The sequence below is a fragment of the Camelus ferus genome, chromosome 34 (genome assembly GCF_009834535.1).
Source record: "Camelus ferus isolate YT-003-E chromosome 34, BCGSAC_Cfer_1.0, whole genome shotgun sequence".
Classification (NCBI taxonomy): Eukaryota; Metazoa; Chordata; class Mammalia; order Artiodactyla; family Camelidae; genus Camelus; species Camelus ferus.
In genome coordinates, this window is record NC_045729.1 from 17,431,736 (window position 1) to 17,445,985 (window position 14,250).

Sequence of the window (14,250 nt, forward strand, 5' to 3'; positions counted from 1 at the left end):
AATAGTTAACGTTTCTTCCCCCTATGTGCCTAAAAAGATGAAAACCACTGACAAAAAGCGAAAAAAAAAAACCAAAGCCAAAAAAAAAAAAAAAAAAAAAAAAAGAAATGCAACCCTTAACAACCTCAAACCCCCAAACATGTGCTGGAAAGAAAGTTCCAAAACGACAACCACCAGCTTCGTTGTCACTGTTCCAGGACGGCAATGTCGGAGCAAGTCAGAACTCTCAGTGGCAAAACTGCCAGCGGATGAAGGCGAGGCGGCTCTGGGCAGCGAGCTTGCCGGCCAGAACTGAGGCTGCGGCTCCCGGCTGCCGGGCACCCCTGTGACGGGGGCGGGTGGCAGTTCTTTGAATTCACTGATCAACCGGGAAGCATCCCGGAAGGGGGGCCATCCCTGCGTCTACACACCACTCCAACATCAGCCGATTTCAACAAGTTTACTAAAAACGACAGTCACGGCCTTGACAATACTGGTGTACACAGATTTTACAGGGCGGCTCCTGGAAGCCGGGTTTACAGAATCAGGTTTAACAGATGGGAGAGGCCTGAGGGAGGGCAAGCACACTGATTTTATTGAGAAAAAAGCTTATATACGGTGGGGTGGCTGAAGTTTAATAAATAAGGGTCAACTTATAATATATAAAAACAATAGAAACATTTATATGCCACATGCATATCATATAATTTAAGGTAATAATTTATATATGAGGAGAGATGCCAATTCATGTTCTTCCGATTTTTCTCGACAAGGCACACACACAGGACGTGTCAATCCGTATCCATCGCCAGCCGACCAGTTTGTTGTTTTCTGACGTCAGGGCCCGGACGTAGGTCTGGGACGTTTTGCACTGAGAGTTCCAGTGTTTATCGTCAATTCCCCTGCAACCGTTCTTGACGGGCCTGGCCTCCTTACATCTGGTCTCGTAAAAATACTGTTTGACGGGGGAGTTGCCCGTTTTGATCTCCCCCAGCACCGTGACCTGGTGTCCCCGGATGTCGATGGCTGACGACTTGTCGGTCACCCAGAGGCTCTCGCTGTCACACACGGAGTACTCCCCCCGGTGACTCTTGTGCTCCGCGTACCTCTTCCGCCGCGCCGTTCGGTTGGCCACCACAGGGCTGCCCACGTAATCCTCCATGAGGTACAGGGGCGGGGGCTGCAGGGGCGTGCTGTCGCTCAGCAGGACCCGGGGGGAGCTGTAGCGTCTCTGATGTCGCAGCAGGTCGGGGCCCACGGCCACCACCGGCTGGAACTCCGACTTGGCGGGCTCTCCCTGCCCCGGCGCTCGGGGGCCCTCTGCTTTGGGCAGCGTGCTCTGGTAGCTTTCCTTCACGTCCACCATCTGCTTGGAGAGCTTGTTTTTCAAAATATCGGCCTGGATCAGCTTGATGATCAGGGAATTGAGCGAGTCTTCTGGCAAACTCCTTTGATCCATGCTGTTCCCTTGGATGCCACGGAGATAAGCGAGAAATATCACATAAAACAAGATGGACATCACCTTGTTCACCTGTAAGATCTGAAAAGGAAACGCAAGAGTTAAGAGCAGGCGGGGGTTGCTGAGTCCATGCCATCCTGGACCAGCTACCTGAGAGGCTGAAATCCCAGAGAAAGCAGGGTATCACCATCCCAGGTGAACGTCAGCGCTGCTCTGTAATGTCCAGAGACCAAGGCTGTCTGTTTCTTTCCCCTCCTCTGGGAACTACTGCCTCATACGAGCCCTCCTTTCCCTCCTAGACTTCCAAGTACCTTCGGCTTAACTGCCTTTCCTCCAGCACCCTGGCTGTGTGAGAGGGGAAGCGGGTGTGTGTGTGTGTGTGTGTGTGTGTGTGTTGTGTAAGTAACAGACAGAGGGTGAAATAATCTTTGTCACAAAGAAACCGAGAACATTACTGGAAGAACTACAGAACAGAAGAGTTAGGTCTTTCCTGAGGACCCAGGTCCCAGAGAGGCAGGTGCAGAGGCCCGCCAGGCACTCAGCCCCGCCAGGCACTCAGCCCCGCCCTCTTCCCTGGACAGACAGCACCGGCTGCCTTTGCATCTGATGGCTACTCTGTGCAGCCTGCTGTGTGTGGACGATGTCCTGACGCTTCTTTCAACGTCACTTGAGCCTGAAAAGACCACAGGCCACTCCATCTTGGCAGACTACCAAGAAATGGAGCCTGAGAATTATAAATGCATTATGTACGTTGGTTAATATCAGCAGCAGCCTTGCGACTGTCGCAGGAATCAGAGCTCTCCTGCCTCCCTTACCGCAGCCCCTGGGGTCTCTCAAAGGCACGGATACCTGGGGGCTGGGGGCCGGGTCACTTGCCTCTACACTGCAGCGTCAGAGACGGCTCGTCCTTGGCCGGGCCAGCCTGCCCTTGGAAATGGCCACGTGGGCCACGACCCACTCCGTGAGAGGACCTGAGTGTCAGGGTGCTCTCCCAAGCTCTCCGATGGACATACTTGCCAAGGCACCCAACTGATCCCCAGGACCCTCTTCTTCATAAGACGGCAGCCCTTCCTCCCCCAATGCCCTGCTTGCAGAAGGTGGGAGGACATAGATCAAATTAATGGGCTGGACTTGCCCTGAAGAGCAAGATTCCTGGTTCATTTTTTGATTTTTTAAAATTTTAAGTTCTCATTACAAAATGTTCCTGTTAGTGGTGCTGGCTCTCACCCTGCTGTCTCCTTGTTTCAGCAGCATCTGGAGCATCGGCACTCTCGCTCCGTTACCATAGGAGAACCTCGACTCGGGCTTTCCGCTGAGTCCTTGCGGAATTGGAGGGCTGATCTCCACATACCTTCACGGCTGCTCTCTCCCTCATCAGAGCAAAGCCCAGGTTTTCCGAGGGCTGGCGCTGGAAGGAGGCTGTTCGGGCGGGGCGGGGCAGCTGCCCGAGGGGCCCCTCCTGCGCCCCGTGCTTCACAGCCCTGGCCTGGAGGTTCATTATGTGATCACCATTGCTACCACCTCACTGCCCCCGGGGCTTTCTCGTTTCCTCTCTAAAGCTCTAAGCACGGAAAATAAAGTCATTCCCTTGGCTCCCCTCTGGTATTTCGAGAAAGACTCCCGCACCCAGGGGGACGCAGAAGGGAAATACACAACGGTGGCACAGAAACAGAAAATCAGCCCTGCTTGCCCAGCCCCAGGCCGGAGCCCGCCCTGCGCTGACTCGTGCCCGGGGCTCACAGACGCGGCCTCTTTCCCCGTCGTGTCTGAAGACTGCTCTCTTGTCCCCAAAGGCCAACAACGTGGCTGTCCCCTTCCTCCAACTTCCTCCTCCTGGCTCCAGGCCTGTCTTTCTGATAAGGGGACAGCCTTCCTTCCATGGGAACCACTCTCTGACTCCCTCAAGGTCAAAGCTGAGAGAAGGATTCTAGCTTTACCGCCCATCCCTAGAGATGGCCCCAGGAATAGTATTATCCTGGGAAAACGGTTCCCACAGGACAGCTAATCTCCCCCGCAACCCTGCATCAGAGTGACATTTCCCTTCAGTCTTGCGGGCCCAACAAAATGATGCTTGAACGACACCAAACATGGAGCACGCGAGAATTACACTAGAATCACAGCCGCTCTCCCTCCCAACACAGAATACAGCTGCAATAAAATGATTCGGGATGGAAAGCCTATCAAAAAAACAATTTACTAAATCCCCCCAAAGCCCAGCCACTGTGAACCAAGAATGCCCAGGCTACGTGCTCGCGGGGAGACAGATCAGGTATGGTCAGCGGGGGGAGGGCCCAGGCAGAGTCCAGGTGCAGACGGGAAGGTCATGACCAGGATGAGCTGGGACAAACGCTGGTGGGTTGGGGTGCTTCACGGGCGGAACCAAAGGGTGTTAGACGGAGGAGGGCGTTTATTTCAACCCCTTCATTTTCTAGATGAGGAAAACCCAAACTGAAGTTCAAAGAGGAGGAGAGACACACGAGGGTGGAGATGGGCCCAGCCTCCCTTTGTGTCATTTTAGCATCGGGCTCCCATGCCCAATGCTCCAGCCCCGCCCCCTGGTCACCAGCCACATAAGTGTTACAACCCAGGTGACTGGTCACCTGGCACCACTTACATAACCTCTCCTGCTGAAACTCCGCCCACCCTTCAGCGCCTGGTTCAGAAGCTAACTTCTCTATGACGTCCCCACCTCCTCTGCATCCCCACGGAGGGCTTTCCCGACAGCTCTGGTGGCAGGTGTCACAGCCCTCGTGGCACTTCATGTCCAGCTCCCTCCTCCCAGGTCGGGAGCCCCTCCTTCCTACTTGTGCCCGGCTCTCCCCTCGGGTCACACCACCGTGAGTACGGAGTGGGCGTGTGACTCAGAGATGGACCAAGGGTGGCTGAAGGCAGAACCAGCTACCTCATGTGCAGGGGCTAGTGCAAAAACTGCTCAGAGGCCGGGTGGAGGCAGGAGGCGGCGCCACGTCTGAGGTGATGCTCTGAGCGCCCGGTGCCTGCTCCTTTGTGCCCTGGGGCTTCTCTTATAAAACCCACAGTCAAAGATAAAATCCTGCAGAATTTCAAGGGGGCAGCCACAGAGCATTAAACCCTGAGTGCATAGTCCCCATCACCAAGATGGCCTATGTTGGTGAAACAGTTTGCAGGTAAAGAGTGGAAGCTCACTGTTAATCAGGGGCGGGGCAAAGGTCACAGAGCCGTGGGAGGCAGGGGGCCGTGTTCCGGGCGGTGGACAGGAGCTACGACTTCAGCTGCACCCCGGCGGGGAGGGCCCGGGGTCGTGGACAGTGAGCAGGGGCCCTGAGACCGCCTTCTCTCCTTCCCCGGGCAGCAGGTGGCCAAGGAGTGGGTGAAATGAAGCAGGACGGCGGGAGAGGTCGGGACCAGCGGGGAGGCAGACTCTGTCGCTGACATTGCTAAGAATTGCCACAGCTCAGCGACCGTGCAGAAGCAGACTGACTTCTAGCGGACTTATTACCGTTTTTCAATTCTCGACAGAGAACTGTTCCCAGCGCTCCGCCCCTGGGAGCCCCAAAGCAAACTCTGCACGCCCTTCAAGTCCCAAGCACCCAAATTCAGCACAGAGACATCAGGTCAACACTGGTGGGGGATGGGTGGGACCGAAAAAAAAAAAAAAAAAGGAAACTATAAAAATCCCCAGATGCCCCTTAGCCTCAGTCCTACCCTTTTCTGGGTCTAATCTGTTTCTTACCATCAAATCCCAAAACTTGTCATGATGCTTTGGACTACGTTGTGGGAATAAATCATCTGTAGGCTGGTAAGTGTTTCTAAATATTTGCAAGGCTGCATTCAAACCCAGCTGGCTTCCTGTGGACTCCACTTTGATAATCTGCTCTCAGCTTTCTCGTCGAGAGCAAGGCCAAGAATGTTGCTAATAAAACTCGCCGAAGCACAGATGTTGAAGCTGGAGGGGGCTGCAGGGAACCACCTCATTTTCCCAAATAAGGAAACTGAGAGCTGGAGCGGTGATAAAGAGTTGTGCAAGGTCAGACGGCTCAAGGATGCAGAGACTGACGGAGACACTGGGTTCTCAAGTGCAACAAGGATCTCGTGGCTTGTGCGTGATCAAGGTCACTGTCAAGGGGGTGAATAACAGAACCTCTGCGAAAGCCCTGAGCATCGTGTCCGGCACACAGTGAGTGGTGCACTGGACGTGTTGGATGAACGTGAACCTGCGCTCTCTGTGGCATCAGAGACGCGGCCCACTGGCTCCCCCCCCCCCACACACACCCACCCACCCCAGGTAGCAGAGGACTGGCTCCATTGTTGAAGGGGGGAGTGGAAAAGAAAGGCAAAGCCAGGCAAGGCATAGCAGTGACTTTTTCCATTTAGAGAGACTTCTCTGCTCCTTCTCCAGGGTGACTGCTGTTCACAGAGACCCCATGTAAGCCATGATCCTACTGTGTTATCACTGTCTGCGCGTTTCCTCTTTGATGACACGGACACATCTTTCTCTTCCACGCATCCCTGACGCCTGGCACAGGACCGCCCCGGGGTGGAGTCCGCTGGGCTATTTACTGAGTGAGCACCTACTACGAGCAGAACCTGCCGAGGCACTGCTTCCTGGCCTGGGCCTCTGTCTGGGCTTCTGCCAAGCCTGGGTTGGAAGCCAATCCCCTTTGCCTTCTTCTCCCAAAGAAAATACAGCGCTGGCTCTGAAGCAGGCCACGGTCCCCAGGCTTTTCTCGGCTCTAATTGGAAAAAGAGCTGTTAAAGACCTCAGCGAGACCCCTTCCCACACGCTCCCCAGTGCCCGTTTCCCTCGCTCGAGAGTTTTCCAAGCTCCTGACCAACTTACAGATGCTGTTCCCCTCCCTTAGAGATGCTTTCCCACATATGGGGCTTTCTCAGTCCCCGGAGCCACATTCCTGCAAGGTTTCACCATCCCTCAAAGTACTCAAACGAGAGCCACTGCTGATTCCTCCTTTCTGGCTCTGTTCACAACACACACGGAGGGTCTGAGGTAGTTAAGAAGCAGTGGAAATGGGGAAGAGGCTGGTGAGCAGAGGGGTTCAGGACCTGAGCCCACGGCATGCTGGCTGTGGCTGGCCACATGCGAGAGATGCAGGCTGCGACTGCCGCGCTCCTCTCCGAGACCTGCATCCCGACCACGTCCCCGGGCACCTTGCTGGTGGCACGTGTCCGGAGCACATTCTTAGCCTGGCCTGTGGGAGCACCAAGAACAGAGATGCTCTGGGCCCAGAACCGACACACTTTGCATCTTTCATCTCGGTAACAACCCCACTGAGACAGGCACTGCCGTTCCTCATTTCAGATAGGGACACCGAGGCACGGGGAGGTTTAATAATCAGCTAACAAGCAGCAGAGCCCAGATGCGGCTCTGGAGCTGACGCTCTAATGATTACCCCGTGCTGTCTGTCCATCTTGTCTCTGCACTCACACGTGCTAGAGGAAGCTCGGGTTCCAAGCCTCCAGGCAGCTCTCAGCAGTTTCCAGAGTCACCACTCCTGCTCCCTCCTCCCCAGATTCCCTACAAAGGGCTCCTTCCCCAGAAGGTAAACAAAGTTAGGTTTCCTCCCGTCCCCGTCCCCTCGGGGCTCCATGCTCTCCAAGGTCAGGCCTCTGCGGGTGTCTGTTCCAGGGGCTGGAGCAGACACAGCGCTGAAGGTGGCACCTCAGACCCTGGGTTGGGCCCTGGGGCTGGAAATCGGGGTGATTTACACAGAAGGCACGAAGCCTCTGTTCTAGTTTTCCTCGAGGGAGGAGGCACGAGATCAAATGTGAAAACCTTTCCAATTTGCCAAGTTTTTAATATGCAAATTCAAGAGACTTCATTATTTCTCGTTCAGCCACATCCTCGGGAGGCAAACGCGCTTTCTGGCTGGGGTTAACGAGGACACTGTCCAGCTGTAACCAGGAGGACCTAATTCTTTGGAGAATTTCTGCAGCTCTGACACGGTCTCTGACGAACGCCCAAGGCTCAGAAGACCACATCCTGCCAGATAACCCTCATATCTTGTTCCGGGCGCGGGGGGAGGGAGAGAGGTGGGGAAGCAATCGCAAACTAGAATGACAAAAAGGAAAGGAATGTGGTGGAAACATTAAACTAAGGCCATATAACAGGGCTGGAGAAGCTTGTTCTTCTAACCTAATTGCAAAATTAATTCAAATTGGCTTTGTTCTGAACACAGGGTCCCAAGGCCTTCGAATTAGCCAGTGGGGCCACTTGAAGATGTTCTGACCCCTGGCAGGGCTGGGAGCTGGGAGAGAGCGCTCCCGTTGGAGGCTCCGCTGGGGATTGGTCTGGTTTTGGTTAATCTCCTTATTAATGAGCCGGAAGCAGGAGGGAGGAAAAAGTGGCAGATTAATTAAAATACACAGATGACGCTTTGAGGGGAGGGCGCTACAAACACTGGTGAGGACAGACCAGTGGCTCCCCAGCCCCCGTGGGGGTGGGCAACCTGGAAACCGCACAACGAGATTTCACTGGAAACGTGTAGGTTAACTCACAGGGGGCGAGATGCATCCAAAACCAACAAGGGAGGGAAAGGCCTGTGAAAGGACGGAGGGAAGGAGTGAATCGGGGCGGCTGGAGGGAGCAGGTGGGAAACGAAACGCACTCGTAAGGACGGGGTCGTACGGGTGTCCACGGCGCACTTTGCTCTTTGCGCACCTCCACATGGCAGCCACACTTACACCCCCGTCTTAGGAAGCACAAAGAGACATAAATTGAACTTTAGAGAGGGCGAGAAATCGAGCTGCGATCAGAGAACAAGCCAAGGGCTGTCACCAAAGATGCTGACCAGCATGGCTAAACTCCCCAGCACCAGAAGTGACCCCCTCTCTGTGCTGTACACTTGGTGAGACCTCCTTTGAGACCCCTGGGCGGGTCTGCATCACACAAAGTCAATATGGGCGATGGCAGAGATGGGGAGATGGGTTCCTACCGTTCTTAAAAAAACCCGCCACTCTGCATAGTTCCTCTTGTTAAAATTTACTGAACTCGGGGGTTTTGAAACCGACTGTCATGGCCCACACTTTGCCCACAATCTGAAATCGGACAAGGTCCTCAGTTATCAGGGGATGCTGGCTTCCCTGTGGAAACAAGACCCACCGGTAACAGAGGAGGTGGATTCAAGGATGAAGCAAAACAAAACAGAGACCTCAGAAGGGTGACTCACCTCCCTCACAAAGGAACTGCTGAAAGAGGTCCCCCTCGGAGACCAGCAAAGGAAGACTGGAGACCCCTGAGTGGACGAGGAGCCAAGACCCCCAAAGCAAACTGAACCGCCCTGAGCTGAGAGCTGGAAGCCGGGAGTTGGTTTCGCACAGTTGGTGGAGGAGGAATTTTACATCGTTCAAAGCGTACCCTCCTCTGGCCCCAGGGCAGTGGGAGACGGAAGGCACTGCGCGTGTCAAAGCAATGCAACGCGCACCGGCGGCGCCAGGCGAGGGCAGTGCAGGTCTTCCCCAGGCCAGCGAACCCTCTGGCTTGGCCCCCTCTTGGCAAAGAGATCTAAAAGGAGCGTGGTATGCGGGCACAAGCCCCAGGAAACCCAGATTGACTCTATCCTTTACGCACCACAAACTCTCCTTTCACGGCCGGAGGGCGGACAAGGAAAAATCTGCAGAGAAAATCTGAGTCAATCCAGCGACTGGCCATCCTGGTGCTTATCTAGTAAATTCAGTCGTCTTTGTTCTGGGCCCGAATACTCATCCACCACGACGCTTAAAGATGTGCATGCAAGAGCTGGTGCATGCACACACATGCACGCACACACGCTAACACACACGCACACACACACACGCGCAAACACAGGCACACCCATGCGCACACGCACACACACATGCACACAGCAGCCTCCCAAGATGAGGATGGGTTACAGTGGGGCTAGTTCCAAATTACTGTATCATTTAATATTGAGATATTTTGATTTTGGTTTTCTGCATCTGTGTCCACTCCATTTGCCAAGTGTGGAAACACACAAGGGAAGGTCCCTTCAGTTACACGGACAGTTGTGGGTATGGCTGCCATTAAACTCTCAGCAGCAGAGAGTAACGGTCCCCAGTGGGGGAAGCTGCTGGGTCTAGATTTATGCCTCATGTTTGGGTTGGGTTTTTTTTGGGGGGGAGGTAATTATGTTTATTTATTTGTTTTTTTTTTTCTTAAATGGAAGTCCTAGGGATTGAACCCAGGACCTCATGCATGCTACGCACGTGCTCCACCACTGAGCTCCACCTTCCTCCTGGGTTGGGTTTCTGTGTCAAGTGTATGTGTTGCCTGCCAAGTGCTACCCAGCTGGAAGTTAACAGTATCACAAGGGAGGGGCGCTGGATAACGATCTTTAATAAACAATAATAAATAATGATGATGATGAACAATTATCTACTTTGTCTACTCAGCCAAAAACGGGTCTCCAAATGGCAGAGTGAGGAAATTGGCTTCATCCTGAGACCTGGAAGCTAAGGGGAGTCTCAAGGCAGGACTTCCACGCATGCTCTGGGTGCCTTGTCCAAACCAAGACCACAGCTGGCTTGGCAACACCCAAACATGTGACTCCAGCCACCCGCGCGGCAGCAGCAGTGGCAGCGGCGGTGAGGCCAAGGTCAACCCAAGACATCAAGGTTTGGCCCCACGAGGACTTGGCTGCGGTGACTGTGGTCAGACGGCCGGCTTCCTCCTCCAGGCTTGGCCACCAGGCGTGTGTCAAATATAGCCTGCATCTCCCCATCTCGCCTCCCCCGGCCCACAGCTGTCCTCCTGCCACGAGGATGAGGGATTGGCAGCTGGTCCGTGGCTGCCTCTGGGCTGGATGCTCCCTCCAGGAAACCGCACTGCCTGAGGACCCAGAGGGCCCAGGCCTCCTTCCACGCTGCTGGGAGTCCCCCTCCACTGCCCGCCTGGGGCCACCATCCTTCCCCTGAACCCCCTGCCGGACCGGAAACCGAGGCAGGGGAGGCATCTCCGCGGAGATTTCCCGTGCCTCTTTGCGCCCACTTGCACAGCGAAGCCGAGAGGCACACGCACAGGAAGGAAATCCGTCTTCCGCCCAAACCCGAGTGTGTGGGAGGCACTTCATAAACGTTACGATGCCCGTCCCAAACAGTCTGCTGACTCTTGTCCCGGGCAGCTGGGCCAGACTAGGAACCAGCCCAGAGCTGGTCCTCCGAAAGCAGTTCTGGCACCAACACTCGGGCCCCAAAGCTGTCTTTAATCACCGACACAGTTACAATAATCACTTATAGTAACAGCCAGTATTTACTGAGCCACACCAGATGCGGAGGCTTTGAGAGACGCTCTGCATGGATTAACTCAATTTGTCCTCACGGAGACGAGGCTTATCCCCCCACTTGCCAGCTGAGGAAACTGAGGCTCAGAGAGATTCAATCGTTTTGTCCAGATCACATGTCAGTGGAGAGGCGGAGGCAGGGTGCAAATCCCCACGTGGCCCCCGGGCTCTGCGTTCAGCCAGTGCTGCGGGTCCCCCCAACTCTCTCCAGGGAGTCTAAGGCACCTGCCCCCTGCCTGCAGGGAGTGAGGCGGCAAGCCCCACGCTGGCACACAAACTGCTTCTTTCCTCTTCAGAGAAAGAGAGCTCCAAGACAGGCCCTCTGAAGTACAGAGAGGACATTTCACAGTCCAAGGCTGGGCGCTGCCAACCCACAGCGGCTGAGCCGCTGATCCGTGCAACCCGGAATAAGGAGCTCACTTAGAATCTGGGCTTCCATTTCCCTAAATGTTCCACATTCCTTTTTTCTCCTTCCTTATTTGATGGTGAAGAAGACCAAGAACCCAGGGATTTTTGTTAAAAAAAAAAAACAACAAAAAATTGGCTGGATTTTTGAAGGTGAGACAGATTTCGGACTATTTGGTTTTCATAGGTTTTAGCGTACTGACAAGGAGAAACAAAATCACATGGGCTCCTGGCACATCTCCCGCGCTCTGCCACTACTGAGCGCTGTGGCCGCGGGAGAACCTCCGCTCAGCCCCGGGGTCTCCGTTCCTGAGGGGCTTCTCCGCAGGGCAGGTGCTGGTGCTTAGGGTGGTCCTCCGCGCTTCAGCTCTGTCTCTCCATGAAGCCCTTGGCCGCCGCCTGCTGAATGCGAATCGCGTCCCCCAGTCACGGCACTCACGCTTTTCCAAATGCCATCTGGGGAGGCCTGATCCCTCCTGGTTAGGAGTCATGTAGGAGAATGCCGGCGTACTAATTAAGCCATGGTTCTACAGCCATTTTGACCCTTTTTAGAATGTGATAAAAGCTAAAGAAACGTCCCCCTAAAAACCACACGCGTGCACACACAGGAAACATTTTGCAAAAAAAAAAAAAAAAAAAATCTGCAGATACTAACTGATATATATAAAATAGATAAACAACAGATGTCTTCTGTAGAGCGCAGGGAACTGTATTCAGTACCTTGTCGTCACCTGTGATGGAAAAGAACCTGAAAAGGAATGTACGTGTGTGTATGGGTGACTGAACTATTATTCTGTTCACCAGAAATGGACACAACATTGTAAACTGTACTTCAATTGAAAAAAACCCAGGCAGCGCACAGACTCCTCAGCGCCTAGCCCAGAGGCCCGCGGGTCCGAGGTGGGGACTCCTGAGCCCGCGAGTCTTCCACAGGTGCTTCCCACCTATTGCGCCTGTGCACTGCCCGCCCGCTGTCAACCCCGAGGCATTCTTCACCAGACAAAGACCCTCAGCACTGGTCTCATTTTCTGGTCCTCCCTGCTCCTCTGTGTTCTTTTGAAGCTACGGGGCCAGGCACGGGCATCGGCTCTGCCAAGATTCTCACACGGTGGGAAGGCCATGGCAGGAAAGGACCGACCCCAGAGGCGACAGTAAGGGAGTGGGAGAGACAGGGCCAGAAGCCCGCCCCCCAAGGCCCACCTGTGCTGCTCACCTGGGCAGAGACTGCAGAGGGAGACCAGGCTTTTCCGAACAGGGCCTTCAGCAGAGCCTAAGGCCACTGCACGGGTGGCTTTTTGCCTTGTTTAGGGAAAAACGGGAGAGAGGAGAGAATGTCTCCCAAAGCCACCGTGCCTGCAGCCCAGAGTGTCTGCACGGAAATCTGTGTTAGAAACTGCTCCCCTCCCCCGCCCCCACCTGGGAGACGCCCCCACCCCAGCTGACATTTCCTCCCTCCAGGCCGGGGACACGAACAACAGCACGAAGGTGTGCGCGCTCGGTGTCCGAGAGCGCTTCCTGGCAGCGGCGCGGAGGCCCGCGGAACAGGCCAGGACCCTACAGGCCACAGTGCGTGGTCCCCAGTGGCCGGGCCAGGCCTACAGCTCCCGGGCGGCAGAGCAGAGGGGAAGAGGAGGGGTTCCAACCGGTATGCGTGCTGCCGGGAACCGGGCCGGCAGAGCGCGTGCGTGCGTGTGTGTGTGAGTGTGTCTGTGTCTGAGTGTGTGGTGTATGAGTATCTGTGTATGAGTGTGTCTGTGTGTGCATGTATGTGTATCTGTGTGTCTATGTCTGTATGCATGTCTGTGTGTGTCTGAGTGCGTCTGCGTGCGCCTATGTGTACCTGTGTGTGCGGTGTGTCCAGGGAGGGGTGCTGGGAGGGGAGGAATCCCAAGGGCCAAGAGGACGGCAGGGCTGCGTTGCTCCCCGCAGCTTTCCCGTTCAGTCCCCCTGGACCCTTGGATGAGCCGCCTTCTCCCTCCCAGGCATCACTTTGTTCTTCTGTGAAGCCAGGGAATCAGAGTAAATCATCCTAAGGTCTCCGCAGTGCCTGAGCCCGCCGCCCCTCGCGGGCTGGGACAAGGCTCTGGGCTCCCTGCTCTGTCTCTGGTCCCCGTGTACACGGGGGTGGGAGCTGGCTCAGGGGTCCTGCTGACCCCCCACACCCGCGCTGACCTGCTCACGTGAGGAGCGAGCACAGGGCCCCAGTGGCCTTCCTGGGTCCCCGTGAATTGGAAACACGTAAGGACGGGCTGGGGAGAAGCCTGGGAGATAGAAAGAGAAACGCTGGGTCAAGTTTGCATTTCTCATTATTTCTCCAACCCTTCTCAAATTCCTTTTGTTTAGAAACCTCCTTGAGTTTCTAAGGTCTCCCCCTCCCCCATCCCACCCCTGAAAAAGTCTCGGAGCGCCTGCAGCCCGTAACCCTTCCGGATAACACGTTCCATATGTCGGTCACTCTCTGCCTGAAGCACTCGCGCCCCCTTTCCTGGTCACCTCCTCTGTGGTCCGCACAAGCCCCTCCCAACAGCAGCCCACCAAGCCCCTCTTGGGTCCTCTGTGCAAGAAACAGCCAGGGTTTCGGTCAGGCTGGAGCCCGCTGAACCTGGGGGCTCTGATCATTTTCCAGGTAGGATTCCTGCAGGTCAGCCTCCGAGTGCCCAGGGGTGCGCCTGCCTCTGCCTTTGCCCCAGGCTGCCACTGCCACCGCCACTGCCACCGCCAGCTGCGGGAGCCGCGCTCTGAGCCAGCCGGCCGCGCCTTTTGCTTCCAGCATGCCCCTGCAGCAGGCACACGGCCCTTTTGTCTCCCTTTCCCACCTGGCTCCCCTCCCCTCTCGTGGCTGCCCACTGCAGTCAACAACGGCTGCGGATTTTTCTAACAGAACTTCCAGGGCTTTGGGTCGGGGATGGCAAGGTTAGCAGACATTCCATCCCTCCTCCCCGACCCCTACCCCCCGCCCTGCTCTGAGGCATCTTTTGGTGATGGAGTTGGACTCTTGAAAAATGCAATGCACGGTTTCACATGCGTCTTACTGGACTTCCCACAAGACAGAAGGCAGGTTTTTGCTGCTCTGACCGGGTTGAGTTGGAAGGGCTGAAAGTGACATCGAATAGGTCCGGGAGCCTAAGAACTGTG

The 14,250-nt window shown here is 55.3% G+C and overlaps 1 protein-coding gene across 8 annotated transcripts in view; it reads right to left on the reverse strand.

Annotated features, from left to right (window-relative positions):
* Positions 1–423: 423 nt before the first annotated feature.
* Positions 424–14,250, reverse strand: part of NTF3 (neurotrophin 3) — a 64,368-nt gene continuing 50,541 nt past the window's right edge. For 6 of the 8 annotated variants that reach the window (XM_032473091.1, XM_032473088.1, XM_032473086.1 and 3 more), the window contains exon 2: positions 424–1,519. In XM_032473091.1, the coding sequence (XP_032328982.1) occupies positions 725–1,498 (774 nt within the window). In that variant the 5' untranslated portion in view covers positions 1,499–1,519 and the 3' untranslated portion in view covers positions 424–724. Of the gene's footprint in view, positions 1,520–2,665; positions 3,650–4,879; positions 4,884–14,250 lie in introns of those variants that run through there. The other 2 variants (XM_006175539.3, XM_032473087.1) reach the window with 2 other exon arrangements.